Source organism: Sceloporus occidentalis, unplaced genomic scaffold (assembly GCF_023333645.1).
Source record: "Sceloporus occidentalis isolate IW3139 unplaced genomic scaffold, rSceOcc1.0.p SCAF_36, whole genome shotgun sequence".
Lineage (NCBI taxonomy): Eukaryota > Metazoa > Chordata > Lepidosauria > Squamata > Phrynosomatidae > Sceloporus > Sceloporus occidentalis.
Window position 1 is genome coordinate 1022353 of NW_028317016.1, and position 17185 is coordinate 1039537.

At 38.5% G+C, this 17185-nt stretch overlaps 1 protein-coding gene across 1 annotated transcript in view; it reads left to right on the top strand.

Moving 5' to 3' along the window:
* Positions 1-13383, top strand: part of LOC149297844 (E3 ubiquitin-protein ligase RNF130-like) — a 102309-nt gene extending 88926 nt beyond the window's left edge. The window contains exon 8 of the mRNA XM_089488063.1: positions 13274-13383. Within this exon, the coding sequence (XP_089344189.1) occupies positions 13274-13383 (110 nt within the window). The remainder of the gene's footprint in view (positions 1-13273) is intronic.
* Positions 13384-17185: the final 3802 nt, after the last annotated feature.

Consider the following 17185-nt stretch of genomic DNA (forward strand, 5'->3'; position numbering starts at 1 on the left):
TGCGTATGAATGCTGAAAAAATACACTTTTTATACAGAATAAACCTTTAGTTACAGTTTACCTTTAACTAGCTTAAATAGTTGCAATACAAGAACAATAAAAAAATAGTTACATGTTCAATGTTGTGTTTTTATTTGTAAAATCTACCCCTAGTTAGTGGAATTTGTTCTTTAAAAAAAAAAATATATATATATATATATATTTCAAGAGTCTTCACATATTTACTCATGAATTAAATTTGTGGGTTAAATGTGTGAAACTCAAAGTGCCCCATGGGGTTCTCGTTGTGCAGCACATTTCAGTTATATGGACTGAATTAATTGCATCACTGCAGTGTCACAAAGTAATGTGTGTTTTAAAAAAACCTGGATGACCCATGGGTAACAGAACAGTGGGATTCGCCCTTCCAGATTCACCAGCTGACGGCCGAGCTTCTGAGGCTTTTTAGACCACCTATCAGACCGTCAACTTCAGTCTCCCATTTGGCTTTTCATCACCCTTTGTCCTCTCCAAATACTCTCCACTGGGAGAAAGGTAAAGATGCCACCCCAGTGAACCACCAGTGATCAACACTTAAAAGGATCTGCCAGCTTCAAAGAATTTACCATAACTAAATTATTGACTACATCTACCTGTGGGTTCTGTAATTAAATCCATTGCTGAAAATCATCTACTATTTGTGTTCTAATTATGTTATTAATATTTGATGATTATGATATTTAAAAGATATTCAAATTACCCAGCATCACATTGTGAGTGCCCAGGCTAGCAAACTGCACAAATGCCAAATGGGCCGTGGCCAATGGTGTTGGTACAGTTGAATAAGCTGTGAACGTCAGAAGCCCAATGGTGCAGGCCCTTCTTCTAAACGAGGGGCGTTTATCACACATAAATTCACTTGTAAGCCGCTTTGAGTATCACATGAGTGTGCAGTAACTGTAGTTAATTTGTCTCATGTGCCCCCTAGCACTCAATGCATTATGGCTGAAGGACCAGTGAGCCATTCTTCGTTCTACTTCACAATCAAATTTCTAAGCCTTCTAGAACACCTCATCAGCCCCTCTTGATGACATGGCTCCCATACATCTGTGCGGAAATCAAACATGCGCACATGTTTTCTCTAAATTTAATGCCCTGGTATCACTGTATAGTACTCAGGTGCGGGAGGACGTGAAAATCGATTTGTGTCTATTATTAACTTGGGTTTTTTGTGCAAACTCCTTACAGATAAGATATTGCAGCATACCTAAGATATTTTCGGAAAACTAAAATACCAAATATTAATACCAAAAAACTGAAACATTTGACTACTAAAAGACATAAGGATATTTGCTACATTTTGTTTGTGCAGCAGAGCTGTTCATATATGATCTTCCAAGTGGTTACATATAAATAAATTCTAAATTGAATTAATGAGCGATTCTTCCAGAATTAAGTCAATTCAGTTCCTGGTTTGGATCTTTTATAATAGTAAGGAAATAAAAGGCTAGTAGTTCACAAGATTTATGTGATATTGTTGAATTTATTTTGTTTGTGAAGGAACAATAAACTGTGATTTAAAGGTTCAATGTCTTCTTTATATTTCCTTCATGGCACCTAACTTAATAAGAGCTAAATGGAAGGCTTTAGCATTGTTTGTGGTTAACAGAGCAGCGACATCCATTTTTCAGGAATTAAAGCTAGCTACATTTGTTAAATAATGTTCGGGAACTTATTTGGAGACTGATATCAGCAAATATATGCACTTATTGCTTTTCTCCTTCGAGACTAGTTTTATACCTGCTTAATGCAAGCAATATGTGTCTAGGGGCAACTAGGTTGTAACATACCTCCCTAGTGTCCATGGAGGTAAGTCTTCCAGACTTATACGCCTTTGTCCTTCCACATCAAACAAACAACAATACATATATTAATATTTGTTCTAATTAACTTAATGCTTCTACATAAACAAGTCCCTTAGAGGATAAACATGCAAAGGCAGATTAAGGTGGGTTCCCAAGGGTTGTCTCCAACATAAGGTTGACCAAACACATCAGCCCTTTTTTCCACCACAAAAAGACAAATCACAAATTGTTGCCAAGCAGATGTAAAGTGTTATCTGTGGAATACATGTAATGGATTAACTCAAAGCGAAAAATATTTACAGATACCACATGCATGTATGTACTAGTCACCGACATGTATATGTATCCTGGGAAAAAATGGCTGATGTGGTCAAGACCCAAGTAGGCTGGAAATGCCACCTAAACCTATACAATAAAAATCTGGACCTCATAGGACCCATAAGAAAAGCATTCCATGCTGGAAAAGACAATCAATAGAGGAAAACATTGTTTATAAAGCTATCAAGAACTTGCAGCTGCGCCTGCATCAGTATAGAGCTATACCATAGAGCTATACCAATATCCTCAATGCCACAATTCTCCTCTTTATTGTACCTATGCCAGAATTTCTATATTAAACGCTAACTTTGGGGTCTAGGTGTGTTCATTCAAAAATCGTTATAAAACCTTATTTTAGCAATTAGAACGTTTATAAGGAAAAGCCCCTGTAACATACTTTGTAAAACCATTAACCCTAGAAAAACTGTCATATATGTTGTACCTTTCAGTTCATTATATGTGGCTGTTACACACTAATCATCAGATTTGATTTATATTTGCATTTATTTTGAGTTTTTTGCAGCTATTTATAAAGAGCAGTTCTTTTGCAAAGTTTTAAAATAATCACTATAGAAACCAATTGAAGGTTCATGCTAATTGGGCCATTCCATGTGTTGCTATGGTGATAAAGCTACTTTTTAAATCTTGCACCCCCAGTTCCTTTTTATACCCTTTCCTTCTTAAATCAAACTTACTTAATTTGTAGAATGTCAGTCCATACGCAGCCAATGGGAGATGGAATCTGTGTGCTAGTTTCTCATTGGTTGCATGTTTGCTGAATAGGGAACACTTATGACACTGACTTGACATATTGATCGTAGGTTGATTGATCTGTTAGCAACTGGACAATTTGTTTATGGAAGCATAACTTGTTCTTGCTTATGACATACAATATGAATATAAATGTTTAATTAGCGAATGATGAATGCGTATTTAATCTTATGACAGCTGAATCTGTAACCTACTCTTCCATGTTCTCTGCGGCACCACTTCATGCTTCCAAGTTGCTAACTCTTTGACGTGCCTTAGAATTCTGCCTCAGCTCCTATCGCTTCTCCTTGACGTGTATATTATCATCTTCTCTCTAATTTTCTTGTTCTCTTTCTCCGACAAGTAATGCTACTAATCTTTGCTTTCCATCCTGGTCGATCAGGCCAGGTCTGTGAGTGCGGCCCTTTCTGCCACCTTGTTCTTTGCCCCTTCATCTCTTGGGCATGCGAGTGAAAAAAATTGTTGGCTTCGCTGCTGAAATTGCTACAGAGTGTGACTTCCCCCCATTTCCTTTGTCAACAGAAGAATGGTTTATTATTGCCAGCTTCGGCCTTCTCAGTGCCCTTACACTGTGCTACATGGTCATCAAAGCCACCGCCAGCTTGTATGCCACAGAGTAAGTAACTATGACTTTTCTGTTCCATCACCTCCTTGTTTATTTCAGTGGGATCTACGCTTTTACAGCATGTAATGGAAAGTATACTTTGCGCAACTTATTTCAGGAATCCCGATGTTGTATTGTTCCATTATAGGAAAGTCTTATTACTGTTGGAAGCTTAGTCAAGGGAAAAAATACTGCACCCTGTAATAGGTGAAATGAAGTGTGGCGCATATATAGAAAACATTCTCCAAATACTTTGAGTGGCTTATTTCAGCATATAAACATGCAATAAAAAATAATAAACACCCCCACACGCACACATAAATGTGTGATTTTAAATGCAATAATGTATATGGAAGCCATTGAGATTACACTCACATGTGCTAGAGCCACTGAAAAACCAGCACATCTCCCAATATAAAAACCATCAAAAGATAATTTAGCAATGGCTATTAAAAACAAACGTCAGGATAAACAGACGTAACGGATAACGGGCGTGATATTGTAAAAGTATATCATTTACTGGCCCCTAATAGTAGTAGTCAAAATAGTGTAAACGGAGCATATCTGTATAAACACTTGCTTGTGGATCGTAGTTGCAAGCTTAACTCTCCATAAGTCAGATTCCATATACCGGCAAAGTTTCTAAGTATTTGGGAGAGTACTATTTTCTATATATGTGCAACATTTTATTTAACTTTATTTGACTTTTGTTTTTTTATATTCTTTACTATAATAGATTTAGTGTAAATGAGTGTGACCCCTGACCTTCGAACCCTTTAATTCTATATTCTTGAGACAACTCAGTATTGTATAGCTATGTTTATGTTGTCGGCAATACATAGGTTTGCATCTTGTCTGTATTGTATAATTTAATATTATTTTGATATCAAAATATTTAAATGTGGGGGAGTCTGCCAGTGGCCTTGGTAAACAACATATGGCCATGACAACTTGTTGTGATCCCCCAGTGATTGTAAGGGGGCAAAGTTGGGGTCACTAATTCATCCTATATGGACCCATGAGTGCAGCTGTTAAGATGTTAGTCGATATAATACTGTGTACTAGTCGACACATAGATTTACCTATATATAACTTTATGTCATGTATGTATAATATATAATGTATTTAACGTAGCGTGCAGTGAGACTAGACTGCTAGAAGACCTTTTTAGACCAGCTGTTTGAGAGTAAGTAAGAGGAGCTGTCATTCAAATGAATGCACATACGTTGTCTATAACAGTGCACTTTCTGTAGTGTCAGCCGTGTGGCTTCACTTACTAGAGTTTGTCATTTATGAATTATAACCCATGCTGTCCATACGCTATAATGATAAACTAAAGCAAGTCCATCAGAGTTATTATATTAGAGGATCAATAAGCTGTACTGAACGAGTCCTTGTTCTGAGTGCATATACACTAATGAAATGAGCTGTCCATAGAGATAAAAGCCATTTGGTCAGTTTTTCAGACTAACATCATGGACCTTAAAGATCGTGAATAGCACTGGGCATAATGTGCATGTTCCTTGCATCGTCGCAATAAATGTCACAGGTTATTTTAAGGTGCATTTACTCCTGTGTACAAACGCAAGAGGCTCGCGCTCTAATGGAATTAGTCGTGTGAAAAATAGGATCAAACGTCACTTACGTCTCTGGCTGTTAAAAAGGTTATTTTATTTTTCAGAAGGGGGTTGTTTTACTTTGGTGTATTTAGGATAGTAAGTTGATGGACGGATATACTGTATAAGCTTCAAGTGGACAATGCAGCTTTCATGTAATTATACTGAGCATAGTGTTATAGATACTGATTTCAGTGATCAGAGACCCCTCTAGCTCCCTTTGAAACGTGCGCCTGTGAAATTTATGGCTTATTTTGGAAGACACAGAAGGTCTTGCTTTCTAAAATAATTTCTGGATGCCTGGTTAGCATACATTGCCAGGGTTTGCTACCCTCAGCTTGCCTTCCCCTAAAAACAAATTGATGTATAAGTGAAACAGTCTCCCAGCATAGGTAGTAGAGGTTAACACAGTGAAGGGATTTAAACACGCATGGGATAAGCATATGGGTACCATTAATATAAGACCAAGGACCCGTTAAGGTTTGAGTCTTTACAGTACAAATACCGTATTTGCTCGATTATAAGACGACCCTGATTATAAGACGACCCCCCAAAATCTGAATATTAATTTATGAAAAAAAGAAAAAGCCTGAATATAAGACGACCATATAGGAAAAAAGTTTTACCAGTAAATGTTAATTCATGTAAACTATGTGAACCATTGTTTTTTAATAAAAGCTACGATTGAGAAAAATATTTTGTTTTTATTTCCTTTTTTTTCAACCTGCCCCCCCAGTTATGCACATCTGCCTCCAGGCTTGTCACTCTGCCCCAGAAATGCCTTATACCCCATATATATGCCACTGTGCCCCATGATATGCCTTTTAACCCTCTAAATTCCACTGTGCCCCATGATATGCCTTTTGACCCCCTATGTGCCACTCTGGTATTTAGGGGGTTAAAAGGCATATTATGGGGCAGAGTGGCATATAGGGAGGTATAAGGCATTTCAGGAGGCAGAGTGGCGTATAGAGGGTTAAAAGGCATTTCTGGAGGCAGAGTGGCATTAAGGGGGTTAAAAGGCATTTCGCAAAGCACTCTGCCTTCCCCTCCCTCATCCAAACTTACCAGTGCTTCTGAGTCCCCTGGTGCTTAGTCCGGGCAGTGTGTAGAGCTCTACGTAATTCGCGTAGACAACTTCCGCTCTACGCGAATCGCATAGAGCTCTACACGCTGCACGGACTAAGCACCGGGGACTCAGAAGCACCGGTAAGTTGGGGGGGGGGCATAACACAGGAGGTTCCAGGTCCCCTGCATCGCTGCGGGGGATCTGGATCTTAGTCTCATAGTCAGACCTATTTGAGGTCTGATTATAAGACGACCCCGATTATAAGACGAGGGGTATTTTTCAGAGCATTTGCTCTGGAAAAAACCTCATCTTATAATCGAGCAAATACGGTAATAGGCAAACTAGTTGGGCCGAAGGGTTTTTATCTGCTGTCAAATTCTATGTGTGCCTGTGGTAAGGCAGCAGGGCTGGGTGTCCATAGGAACGGACCTAGCCGGTCACCCCATTTACTATTCCCAACTACCTCACTGCAGCTTACTGATTATTTAATATGCCTGCCTGTGGGATAGCCAGCTTAATGATGTCCTATTTCAATTCATAACAACATGTACAGATATAACACTGCTATGTGATAAAGCCACTGATGTAGTTACAGGCTTAAATACTACACATTTCATTTAGAAGAAAAAAGGACTGTAAGATTAGCATAAATGTGCAAAATAATAGTCTAAATTACATGTGCCTATTATCTATTGTGGTATTATAATACCTGGAATACCCTGAGAATCCCAAAGCATTAACCTTGTAATGGACAGCAGCAGCAATAACAGTCCAGCAAGAAATGTTTGTTTTGTCAAAGATATTGCGAATTAACTCACTTTATATAAGAAGGGATTTCAAAGGTGATATACCAATGAATAAAGATGAGATGCTCAGTTAGGGGCTTGGTTAGTCTGCATGGCACCATGCCAAGAGGGGGTCAGTTAACATGCATTATGTCACCCTCTGGTAGTAGGGTGACTCACATGGAAGACAGGACTCCTCACAAGGTGGGGAGAGTGTGTGTAAGTATATATGTGTAGTTGTACGGTGTTAGAGTGAGTTTGTGTGTTAGTGTATGGTGTTGGAAACTGTGTGTATGTGTAATTGTATTGTGTGTGTGCCAGGGTGTGGTTCTAGGGGTTTTAGTGGTGGGAGGAAGAGGAAGTAAGGAGATGGGAGGAGGCTGAAGAAATACTGTACCCAGGAGCCACCCCTGCAGAGTAGAATATGGAGGACTCAGCTCCAGATTATGTAATTCATTCGCCTTGTGACCATGAACTTGTGGTAAAAATATTAATTTTCCCCATGTATTCATATTATGCTTAGCAATTTTTTCTGGTAAAAGACATTTAGGGTTCTGTTTACATAATTAGGTCAAAATCTTATCAAATAAGTCTACAACGTAACCATACCTGATACTGTGTATAAGTCAGTCAATATAACCAAACATGTTTTATTTCTGTGGGGAGCAGAGGGTGTATTGTTTATCATAACCCATCTTTTAGACAGAAAAATCACTAATAAGCCCTCATGAATTTATTCAGAAAAGTTAGACTATTGTCATCGAAGATGAGCGTCTACTGGCCGAGCCATTAAATGGATTAGATTTGTCTATTATCCATCTTTTTTTCTTATGTGTTTTTCTGCTTATTTTATAGAGTGGAATGGTCCTGAAGTGGCTTTACCTGAAACGAGAAGATAAGGAAAATTATTTTTACAAGTTGCTTAAATACGTCTATTTTTCTTAATTTGCACGCCAATAGTGCCAAATCACCAATAAATATGTAAAGCTATAATTAAAGGAATTTTCTGTAAATGGTGTTTGGGTGGATTTTTTCCTGATATTTCATGCCTCTTTGCATTAGACTCCAAGTGGTGTGATTTGGAAATAAGTGTTACACTTGGACTAGGGTCATGATTTGTCCCTAGTTGATAAGTTTAAACAAAGAGGCAAGAATCCCGCTCATGCATTTGCAAGGGGGGACATCACAAAAATGTAATGGGACCTCTCAACTATCATGAGAACATATGATGGCAGGAGTGTTAATGCCATATATACTTTTTATGTCTCAGATAAATATATGTAACTTTGAGGTTAGGATCCCGTTGTTGAAGGAAACACCTTTGATGTCTACCATAATGATAAAGAAGCCCTGGTGACATAGACACATGTTTTATTGTTCTCTTATGTGGAAAGTGACACCGTAACATAGAAAAATATAAAGAGTCACGTAACTTTTTGACACCACTTAGGTCCGTTCTTCAGATTGAATGACACACTAAAGTGTGATTAAATTGCACTAATGAATAGCTTTTTAATCCAGTCCATATCTGTGGAGTATGGTTTGGGTAGCCTCTATTGATAGATGACATGCAGACTCCTATCTGGAGAAGAGACCTCTAACTTGAAAGCTTGTGTGACTTAACATATTTTTCTTTGTTGGCTAACTAAAAGATATCAACATTTTCTCTTGGGCTAATACCTTTTTTTGAAGAGGGAACCTCAAACTAATGACAAAAATGTACAAAATATCACACAGCAGGGATTTAATACAGGGAGCCCATATATTTCCTAAAATCTAGACTTAAGCATTCCTCTCATTATACCACTAATGACATTACAAATTATAAGAAAAACACCGCAGAACAATTTTCTAATTAAATTCCTGATGACACAGTGTGAGAATGCGCCACAGAAATTAACTTCTCTACAGAGCCAGCAGTGCGAGTTGGTAATGGTAACGGTGGATATATTTTTAAAGCAATACTTTTAATTGTTTTATAGCTAAAATAATTTGCAGTTTCCACCAAAATAAGGCATGATATTAGAAAGCAAGATATGTTGTTTGAGGTGAATGAGACATAATGTACCACTGTTATATATTTTGGGACACAACCACCAGATTCACATCAACTGTACATCCCTGTCCACCAGGGGCTTCAAGACCTCTGGTCCCAACTAGCAATAGTCACATATATTGGAGTAGTAGTTGTACTATCCGCCCTACTCGCTGTGATCTGTAATATTCTAAAGAATGTACTAGAGGACACACTGGCCATACATGATCTAATCTAATGATTTTTAATATCTGATAAAGTTGCTCCTGAAATGTGATTTAATGGTTCCCTTTGGCCAATATGCACCCTCAAAACATTGGGTGCAAGGGCCCTCAACATATAACACCGGTGGATATACAGGATGAGGCATTGCCTCGTTCTGTTTCACATAATTCTGGCAAATTGATGACGGTTGTATAGTTCCAAACTGACAGAGTGCCCCTGGTTTCTTGCCCTGTTCTAGACATCTGAATTTCATTAGGGACATGTACGCAATTTATGTACAGATGACATACTTAGCTGATGGTTTTAATTCCTATGATCTCTAATGGAAGTGTAATGATGTAATGGAGTGAACAATATCCAGCTTAAATATTACTGCATTAAGATCCTGATCAAATAAATGCTGATGGGTTTGTAATCCAATCTTTTATACAAGGCTATCTTTTATAGCCTTGTACTGTGTAACGAGAGCTCCCTCTGTGGAATTAAAGGTTACTTGTCACAGACTTATTTCTGCCTGGGTTTCTCTAGTGTTCTTGTTCTTTTACAGACTGTAAGTTACAAAACATATGAGGTTAAGTTTTTCATTCACTAATTAACAATATATTTTTTTGTTAAGAAAAACCACAAATTATCTATGTTTTAAAGGTGCTGTTCCAATAACAAATTTTTTTTTTACATGACTAAAGTATTATTTCTGGGAAGGATTTGGGCATTTGGGTCCATGTGTCAGAATTAGCTTTGAGTTAAATAAAAACTAGCCCTCCTGGAACTCTTACACAAGCCAGGACTGGAGCTGGCAGGTGGTCAGTATAATGTATGTGTGCAGTGGCAAACAGGAAGACATCTTCTGCAAGCCAAGGAGCTGGGGGTGAGGAAAGTGGCTCGAGGGGGTTCTGCTGTATCCCTCTATGCCTTTGTAAGTGGGAAAGTGTTAATCTAAAGGGCAGACAAGGGCTATCCTATGTATTAACATACATATGATGACTGGAGTGTCCCTCGTTCTAATGTTCAACACTTGTCAAATATTGTAATAATTTCCATGACAGGTAGGATGTATGGTGGTGTTAAAATCATATTCAAAATTACTAAAAAAAAAAAAGTTTAATGTATTTATTTTGCAAGCCCACTTGGATATGTGTATATATAGTACTCTGAAAAAGCTTCAGGCAGATATGGAAAAATGCTGTAAAGTAATGTTTATTTTTATGATTTAACAAAATCCAAAGTAAGTGAACGGAAAAATAATCTAAAGGTGTGACCACCTTTTCCCTTCAAAAACAGCAGAGTTCCCAGCTTCTCCTGACATTAATATCAGCACAAAAACTGTGTGCCAGGGCTTCATGGAATGGGTTTCCATTTCCGAGCAGCTGCATGCAAGCCTCACATCACTGAGTACAATTTTAAGCGTCGGATCGAGTGATATAAAGCACACCGCAACTGGACTCTGGAGCAGTGGAAACGTGTTCTGTAGAGTAAGGAATCCCACTTCTTTGTTCAGCAGTTTGATGGGGAGTCTGGGTTTGGTGGATGCCAGGAGAACATTACCTGCCTGATTGTATTGTGCCAAATGTAAAGCTTGGTGAAGGAGGGATAATGGTATGGGGCCGTTACTTCCAGTGAAGGGAAATCTTAATGCTTTAGCATGCCAAGACATTTTGGACAATGCTATATTTTGTGGGAACAGTTTGGGAGGACCATATATTTATATTTTCCAGCATGACTGTGCTCCAGTGCACAAAGCAAGTTCCATAAAGACATGGTTGGATGAGATTGGTGTGGACGAACTTGACTGGCCCGCACAGAGCCCTGACCTGAACCCCATCAAGCGCCTTTGGAATGAATTGGAGCAGAGATTGCGAGCCCAGCCCTTCTCGTCCAACATCAGTGCCTGACCTCATAAATGCTCTAATGGATAAATGGGCAAAAACTCCCACAGAAACATCTTTTGAAAAGCCTTTCCAGAAGAGTGGAAACTGTTGTAGCAAATGTTAGTGTCTATGTATTTAGAATGGAATGTCATAAAAGTCCTCCTTGGTGTAATAGTCAGGTATCCCAATACTTTTGTTCATATAGTGTATACAGTTGTGTGAAAAAGAAAGTACACCCTCTTTGAATTCTAGGGTTTAACATATCACGACATAATAACAATCATCTCTTCCTTAGCAGGTAAAAAAATAGGTTAATACAACCTCAGATGATCAAGAATGTGTCATGATTTATTCAACAAAAATAAAGCCAATATGGAGAAGCCATGTGTGAAAAACTAAATACACCTTATGGTTCAATAGATTGTAGAACCACCTTTAGCAGAAATAACTGTTTTACTGTAGTAATCATTTTCTGTATGACTTAGGAATGTCATGTATGTAGGAATGTTGGCCCATTCTTCTTTGCAATGTTGCTTCAGTTCACTGAAGTTTTTGGGCATTGGTTTATGCACATCTCTGTTAAGGACCTGCCACAGCATTTCAATGGGGTTGAGGCCTGGACAATACCTCGATTATTTTCCTTTTCAGCCATTCTGTTGTAGATTTGCTGGTGTGCTTGGGATCATTGGCTCAGAATCAACCATTCTGTTGCATGATCCAACTTTCGCCAATGTTTAGCTGTTGTAAAGATAGCCTCATATTTGATTCTAAAATTCTTTAGTATACTCAGGTGTTCATGGTCGACTCAAGTAAGGCTGCAAAACAATCCCAAATCATCACCCCCTCCACCACCTTGGTTCACAATTGGTATGAGGTGTTTGTGTTGATATGCTGTGTTTGGTTTTCGACAAACGTGGCGCTGTGCATTATGGCCAAAGCTTGGTCTCATCTGTCCAAAGGACATTGTTCCAGAAGTCTTGTGGTTTGTTCAGATGCAACTTTGCAAACCGTGCTGCTATGTCTTTTTTTTAGAGAGAAGATGCTTGCTCCTGGCGACCCTTCCAAAGAGTTCTTGTTCAGTCCTTTTCTAATTGTACTGTCATGAACTTTCACACTTAACATGGTAACTGAGGCCTGTAGAGTCTGAGATGTAACTTGGGTTTTTTGCAATGTTGTAGGTGTGGCTGACAGCTGGAAATGCGCAGCCACACATAACACTTTAGTTCTTAAAGTCTGAGATATTCTGTTTTGTCTCATAGTCATCACTAAATATATAATCACCTTTACTCTGAACCAGTATCACATATCAGTGTTAAATTTAGACGGAGCTGTCACTGAATGTGGGAAAAGCAATGTACATTTCTTCAGTGGCTGACACTGTGCTTAATAAAGCACTGCCTTTTTCACACTTAGATTAAATCCTTTTAGAGGTTTTTAATATGTCTGTATTTTTTTTATTTTAAAATTAACTGTTACAATACGTAAGTGGTTTATTAATACAGTTCAGCCTGACTTTGGGGTGTAAAAAAATGTAATTCTGGTGCAAGCTTTATTAATTATGTCTTATCACCAAAGCAACCAATGGAATTGTCAGTGGTACTTTACACTGGTTCCTAGCAACAAATTTGGTTTGGCTGTAGTTGGAGCCAACTATTTCCCTACTCAATTTTATTGTGCTATATTTAAAGTTTTGGTCACATTTCCTTAACGTTGCCTGTGTGAAAGCAACTCACCTTACCATTTGAGGGCTGCGCCTCTGCTTCTTTATTTTGGATTTATTGAAGGACTTGGTGGTACCCTGGCTCGTGCACCATTTCACAACTGAGTGCTGTATTCCACTCTTTGTTTCTTTGTCAATTTTAGTCTTCACTTTAGATTATCTGGATACTGACTGGTACATGTGCATTTTTACTTTGACACTTGCAGAGGCTTTTGACATTTTAAAATGTTATAAGTATTGTATAGCATCTTGTTTAATACTGTGTGCTGGCCAGTCAGAAACTTCCCTATAGAAGTGCTAGCATTCTACTGGCAGTGGTGACCTGAAGCACTTTGATGGCTTTGGAAATGTGTATTTGATTAGGCATTGCAATGGGAAATCCATAAGCTAATTATATTTTCATTTTTGGTTGTTCCAGGTAGCCTCTTCTTTCATCGCAATTCTCTATCTCCGAGGAGCCTTGGTTATGAGACAGAACTATCAACCATCGAACCTTCACTTGACATGTTCGAAGAGAACAAAACTTGAGTTGTCTTCAGCCCACAGATCCTACTCTGTTACTCTTATAGTCAGTTCCTTTCTCTCAACACTTCATTAATCATTTTTAATGCCCTGTTGTGTGTTTTGTGTATTAAACGAAGAACTTAACAGAATATGAAAGCACAGTATCCCATCTCTCCCATCAACATTTTGGATGCTTCAAAACAACAACAGTGGAAGGTCTGGAGTTTTTATTCATATGCTACATGAAGAAGCACAACAACACAGAAGACATCCCTAGTTTTGTTACATCAGTTACATTTACAGAAACAATATCAATCTCAATTAAAAAATAAACACCATCCGGAATAATAACATTTTAAGCCCTAATGTATGTGGAACTGGGAATCCTCTGAAGCAGAAAATGTGGTTGTTCTTGGAAAACACTAATATAGAATGACAATTTATGCAAAAAAAAAGGAAAGAGAGTTATAAATCATGGAAAACTTTTATGGACTATTAACAAACATGCTGTTTCGTCAGTTTTAAATGGATGTATTAACACTGTTTTTCGGATTTATACAGTACTAGTGCTGGAAATGGGGGGAGATGTTATTTACATAGTTCTACCTGAGATGTAAGAATTCCCTTTATAACCGGGGCTTCAGCATCCTTGTACCTAGTTTAAAAACAAATCTAATCCTGGGAGTCAAATGCTTCTGCTTTTGCCCTTATGACTGTGATGTGGTGGCAACACTGGAAATATAGAATATATGGGCATATTTGTGATACATTCTAGGGCAATTCAGACTCTGGACATTATTAGAATTGATCATTTGCCTTGTGTCTAGGTGTAAGCTTTGCCTAAAGATTATTTTGTGGTATAGCGCAGCAACGATTTATTGTATATGTTTTTTTAATTTCATGCTCTCCAAGACGTAGCAATATTTTCTTTGCAGCCAGCTAGTGATTAGTCACTAATTATGAAGACATTGTCATTGTCCAGTGCAATCCAAAATATTGTAATATCATTCCTGCAGACACAAATATTCCCGTTTAAGTACCTGTACTCTTCACATTCTGGTTTACATGCTAAGAATTAAATCGTCCACATCTGACACCATGAAGCTGCTAATTTTAGAACATGGAAAATATACGCTGACAATGCATTCTTTTTCTTGTGTTGATTTTGAATATTTAATGCCACAATAGCTCAATTTTTTACATACCCTGGAACATTTGTGATTATAGATGAACACAGCATAACTTACCAACTTCTGACTTTTCCTTTACTAGGACACATGAGGGCTTGTGACATCATGCACAGATCCACCCATAGTTCATTGGTTACAGGGGACTGTATTTAGGAATGTAGGCAGCTATTAGTTGGCTAAGGCGACTTCCAGCTTTTTCTATGGGTGTCATGGCAATATAGCTTAATTGCTGCAGGGTACCTAAACCCAGTGAATAAACCTTAGTTAAGTTCTACAGCTGCCTGGTGGCGATTGAAACAACTACTCTCAAAATGCCTGGAGATGCGGAGATTTGGTGGCTTGTAAATAGCTTGACTATCTTGTATCATTGGTAGAAGAAGCTCCAATTAGGTGATATGGTACAGTAAAAACTTTCAATGATATACAGAAATTTCACCAATAACGTAGAAGAAAATTTCATAGAAAATGCTTTTCTTTCTCAAATTTTTTGTGGATCATTGGTAAGGGAAAGCTGGTAAATTGCCCTCTAGGCTGCACTGCTCACTGGGTACACTTTGTGTTTGTATTAAGGATTATCTATGAAGTTTTGAAGCATTATGCTGACTAATTGTACTTTGAGATGATATAGAATTGGGCCGTTTGTCTTGCTTTTTCCTATGGGGTGAAATTTGCCAGCCTTCATTGATACACTTCATTGATGAATTGTCATTTATTGCAGAGAAAATATATAAGGATAGATTAGGGAATAATAATTGTGGGTGTTTAGGATATACTTCAACAGACTACAGGAGCCAAGTGGTTTACTGCTATCAATTTCCATAGCTGACACACTTATGTCTTCAACTCGCCTTAGCCAATCCCATGCCTGCTGAAGTTGATGAATACTACACTAACAATATTGGGGATAAAAATTACCATTTTTGTTCTCTTCTTACTTGAGAGGGAGGAAGTTTTGCCAACATGGCCCAACTTAAGTTGTGCTGTTATTAGTGAGAAATTAGAAGCTGATACAATTACTGGGTTTCATAATGGAAGGGCGATATTATTATTAATTTCATATTAACACGGACATTGGTAACAACTGTGAGAAAGATACAGGCCTTAATAATTACAGGTCTAAACTTTTCTGACCTGCTTTCCAAAATCACCCAGAAAGGATTCTTGCAATTTGCAGCACAGCCTGTAAGCTGTTAGATAGATTTGAAAGATGGGTGGGAGTCTTTACTTGCACAGGCAAGCAAAATCAATTCGGACAAAAGTTTTGTTTTTGCTGCATTCGTTTTCAGGGAATGAATTGCATTTTCCAACAGTTTGGTTCAGACGAAAATCGAAGGCCTTTTTTTATTTAGAAAAGGAATTCACAGGGCGTTGTCAAAGGGTGATGTCCCTGTCACTCATCTTTAATCAAGTTTAGGAAGAGATCCAGACTGGATTTTGCACATCCAGCAGCATGCTATATGATTTTTTTTAAAAATGTGACCATTTTGATGACGATCCCTCAGAGTAAGGAAGGTAAAAAGGCAGCAGTAGAAGTGAGGTATCGGGTAGACACTGGCAGATACACACATCCAGACCCATAGTACAGGACACTGAATTTCCCCCAAAAATTATAAATATATTGAAAACATTGATCCCTCAGAGTAAGAAGGAGATTGAGCCACAGCAGCAAGGCAAGGCGGGGGGCAGGCACTGGCTGACGTATCCAGCCATATTGTACAACACTGAATTTTCTTCAATATTAGAAAAAAAAACAAGAATTGACCACCCCAGAGTGAGGAAATAGAAGAGCTGTAGTAGTGAGCCATGTGACTTGGGCAGGCACTGTCAGATGCTCGGTGTAGGACGTAACTTCCAGAAGAACTTTCCCTAGAGGAGACTGAGGAGCAGCCACATTAGGACACTAAGCCTGGGCAGGCGCTCCCAGACTGATCATCCAATCACATGGGACAGGACTGAATTTCCACAGTATTTCACTCCTATCATTATACAGTGATCCAGACAAAGATGGTGGTGCAGCATGACTTCTTTCATTATGTAGTGGGCCAGACACAGACAGTGGTATAGCATGACTCATATAATTATATAGCAAGCCAGACACAGAAGGTTGTACAGCATAACTCCCATAACTATATACTGACCCAGGCACTGACGGTGGTACAGCATAACTTCCATCACTCTATACTGAGCCAGATATTGAAGGTGGTACAGCATAACTCCCATTACTATACACTGAGCCAGACATTGATGGTTGCACAGTAAACTCCCATCTCCCATCATAATTTTCATTGCTTTTTCACTCTCACACACTCTTACAGTCTTTCACACTCACTCTTACGCTCTCTGACACACTCTCACACTTACGCTTTCTCATACTTTCTCTTGCTCTCTCAAATGCTCTCACCCTTTCAATGTCTCGATACCTTCTCTGCTGACCGCTTCCATCTCCCTGTCTTGTTTCCTGCAGCCCTGCTTTTCTCCTCTTTGAGCTCTGTTGACCAGGCCTTCCAGAGAGCTTCTGCATATGGGCAGAGCCTCTCCTTCCTAAGAGCTGCCAAAATTGTGAGATGATGTGTGCTTGTGACAGGGCCAGGCTAGCTGGCTCATGTGTCATATGAAGTTTAGCCGGGTCACGGAGC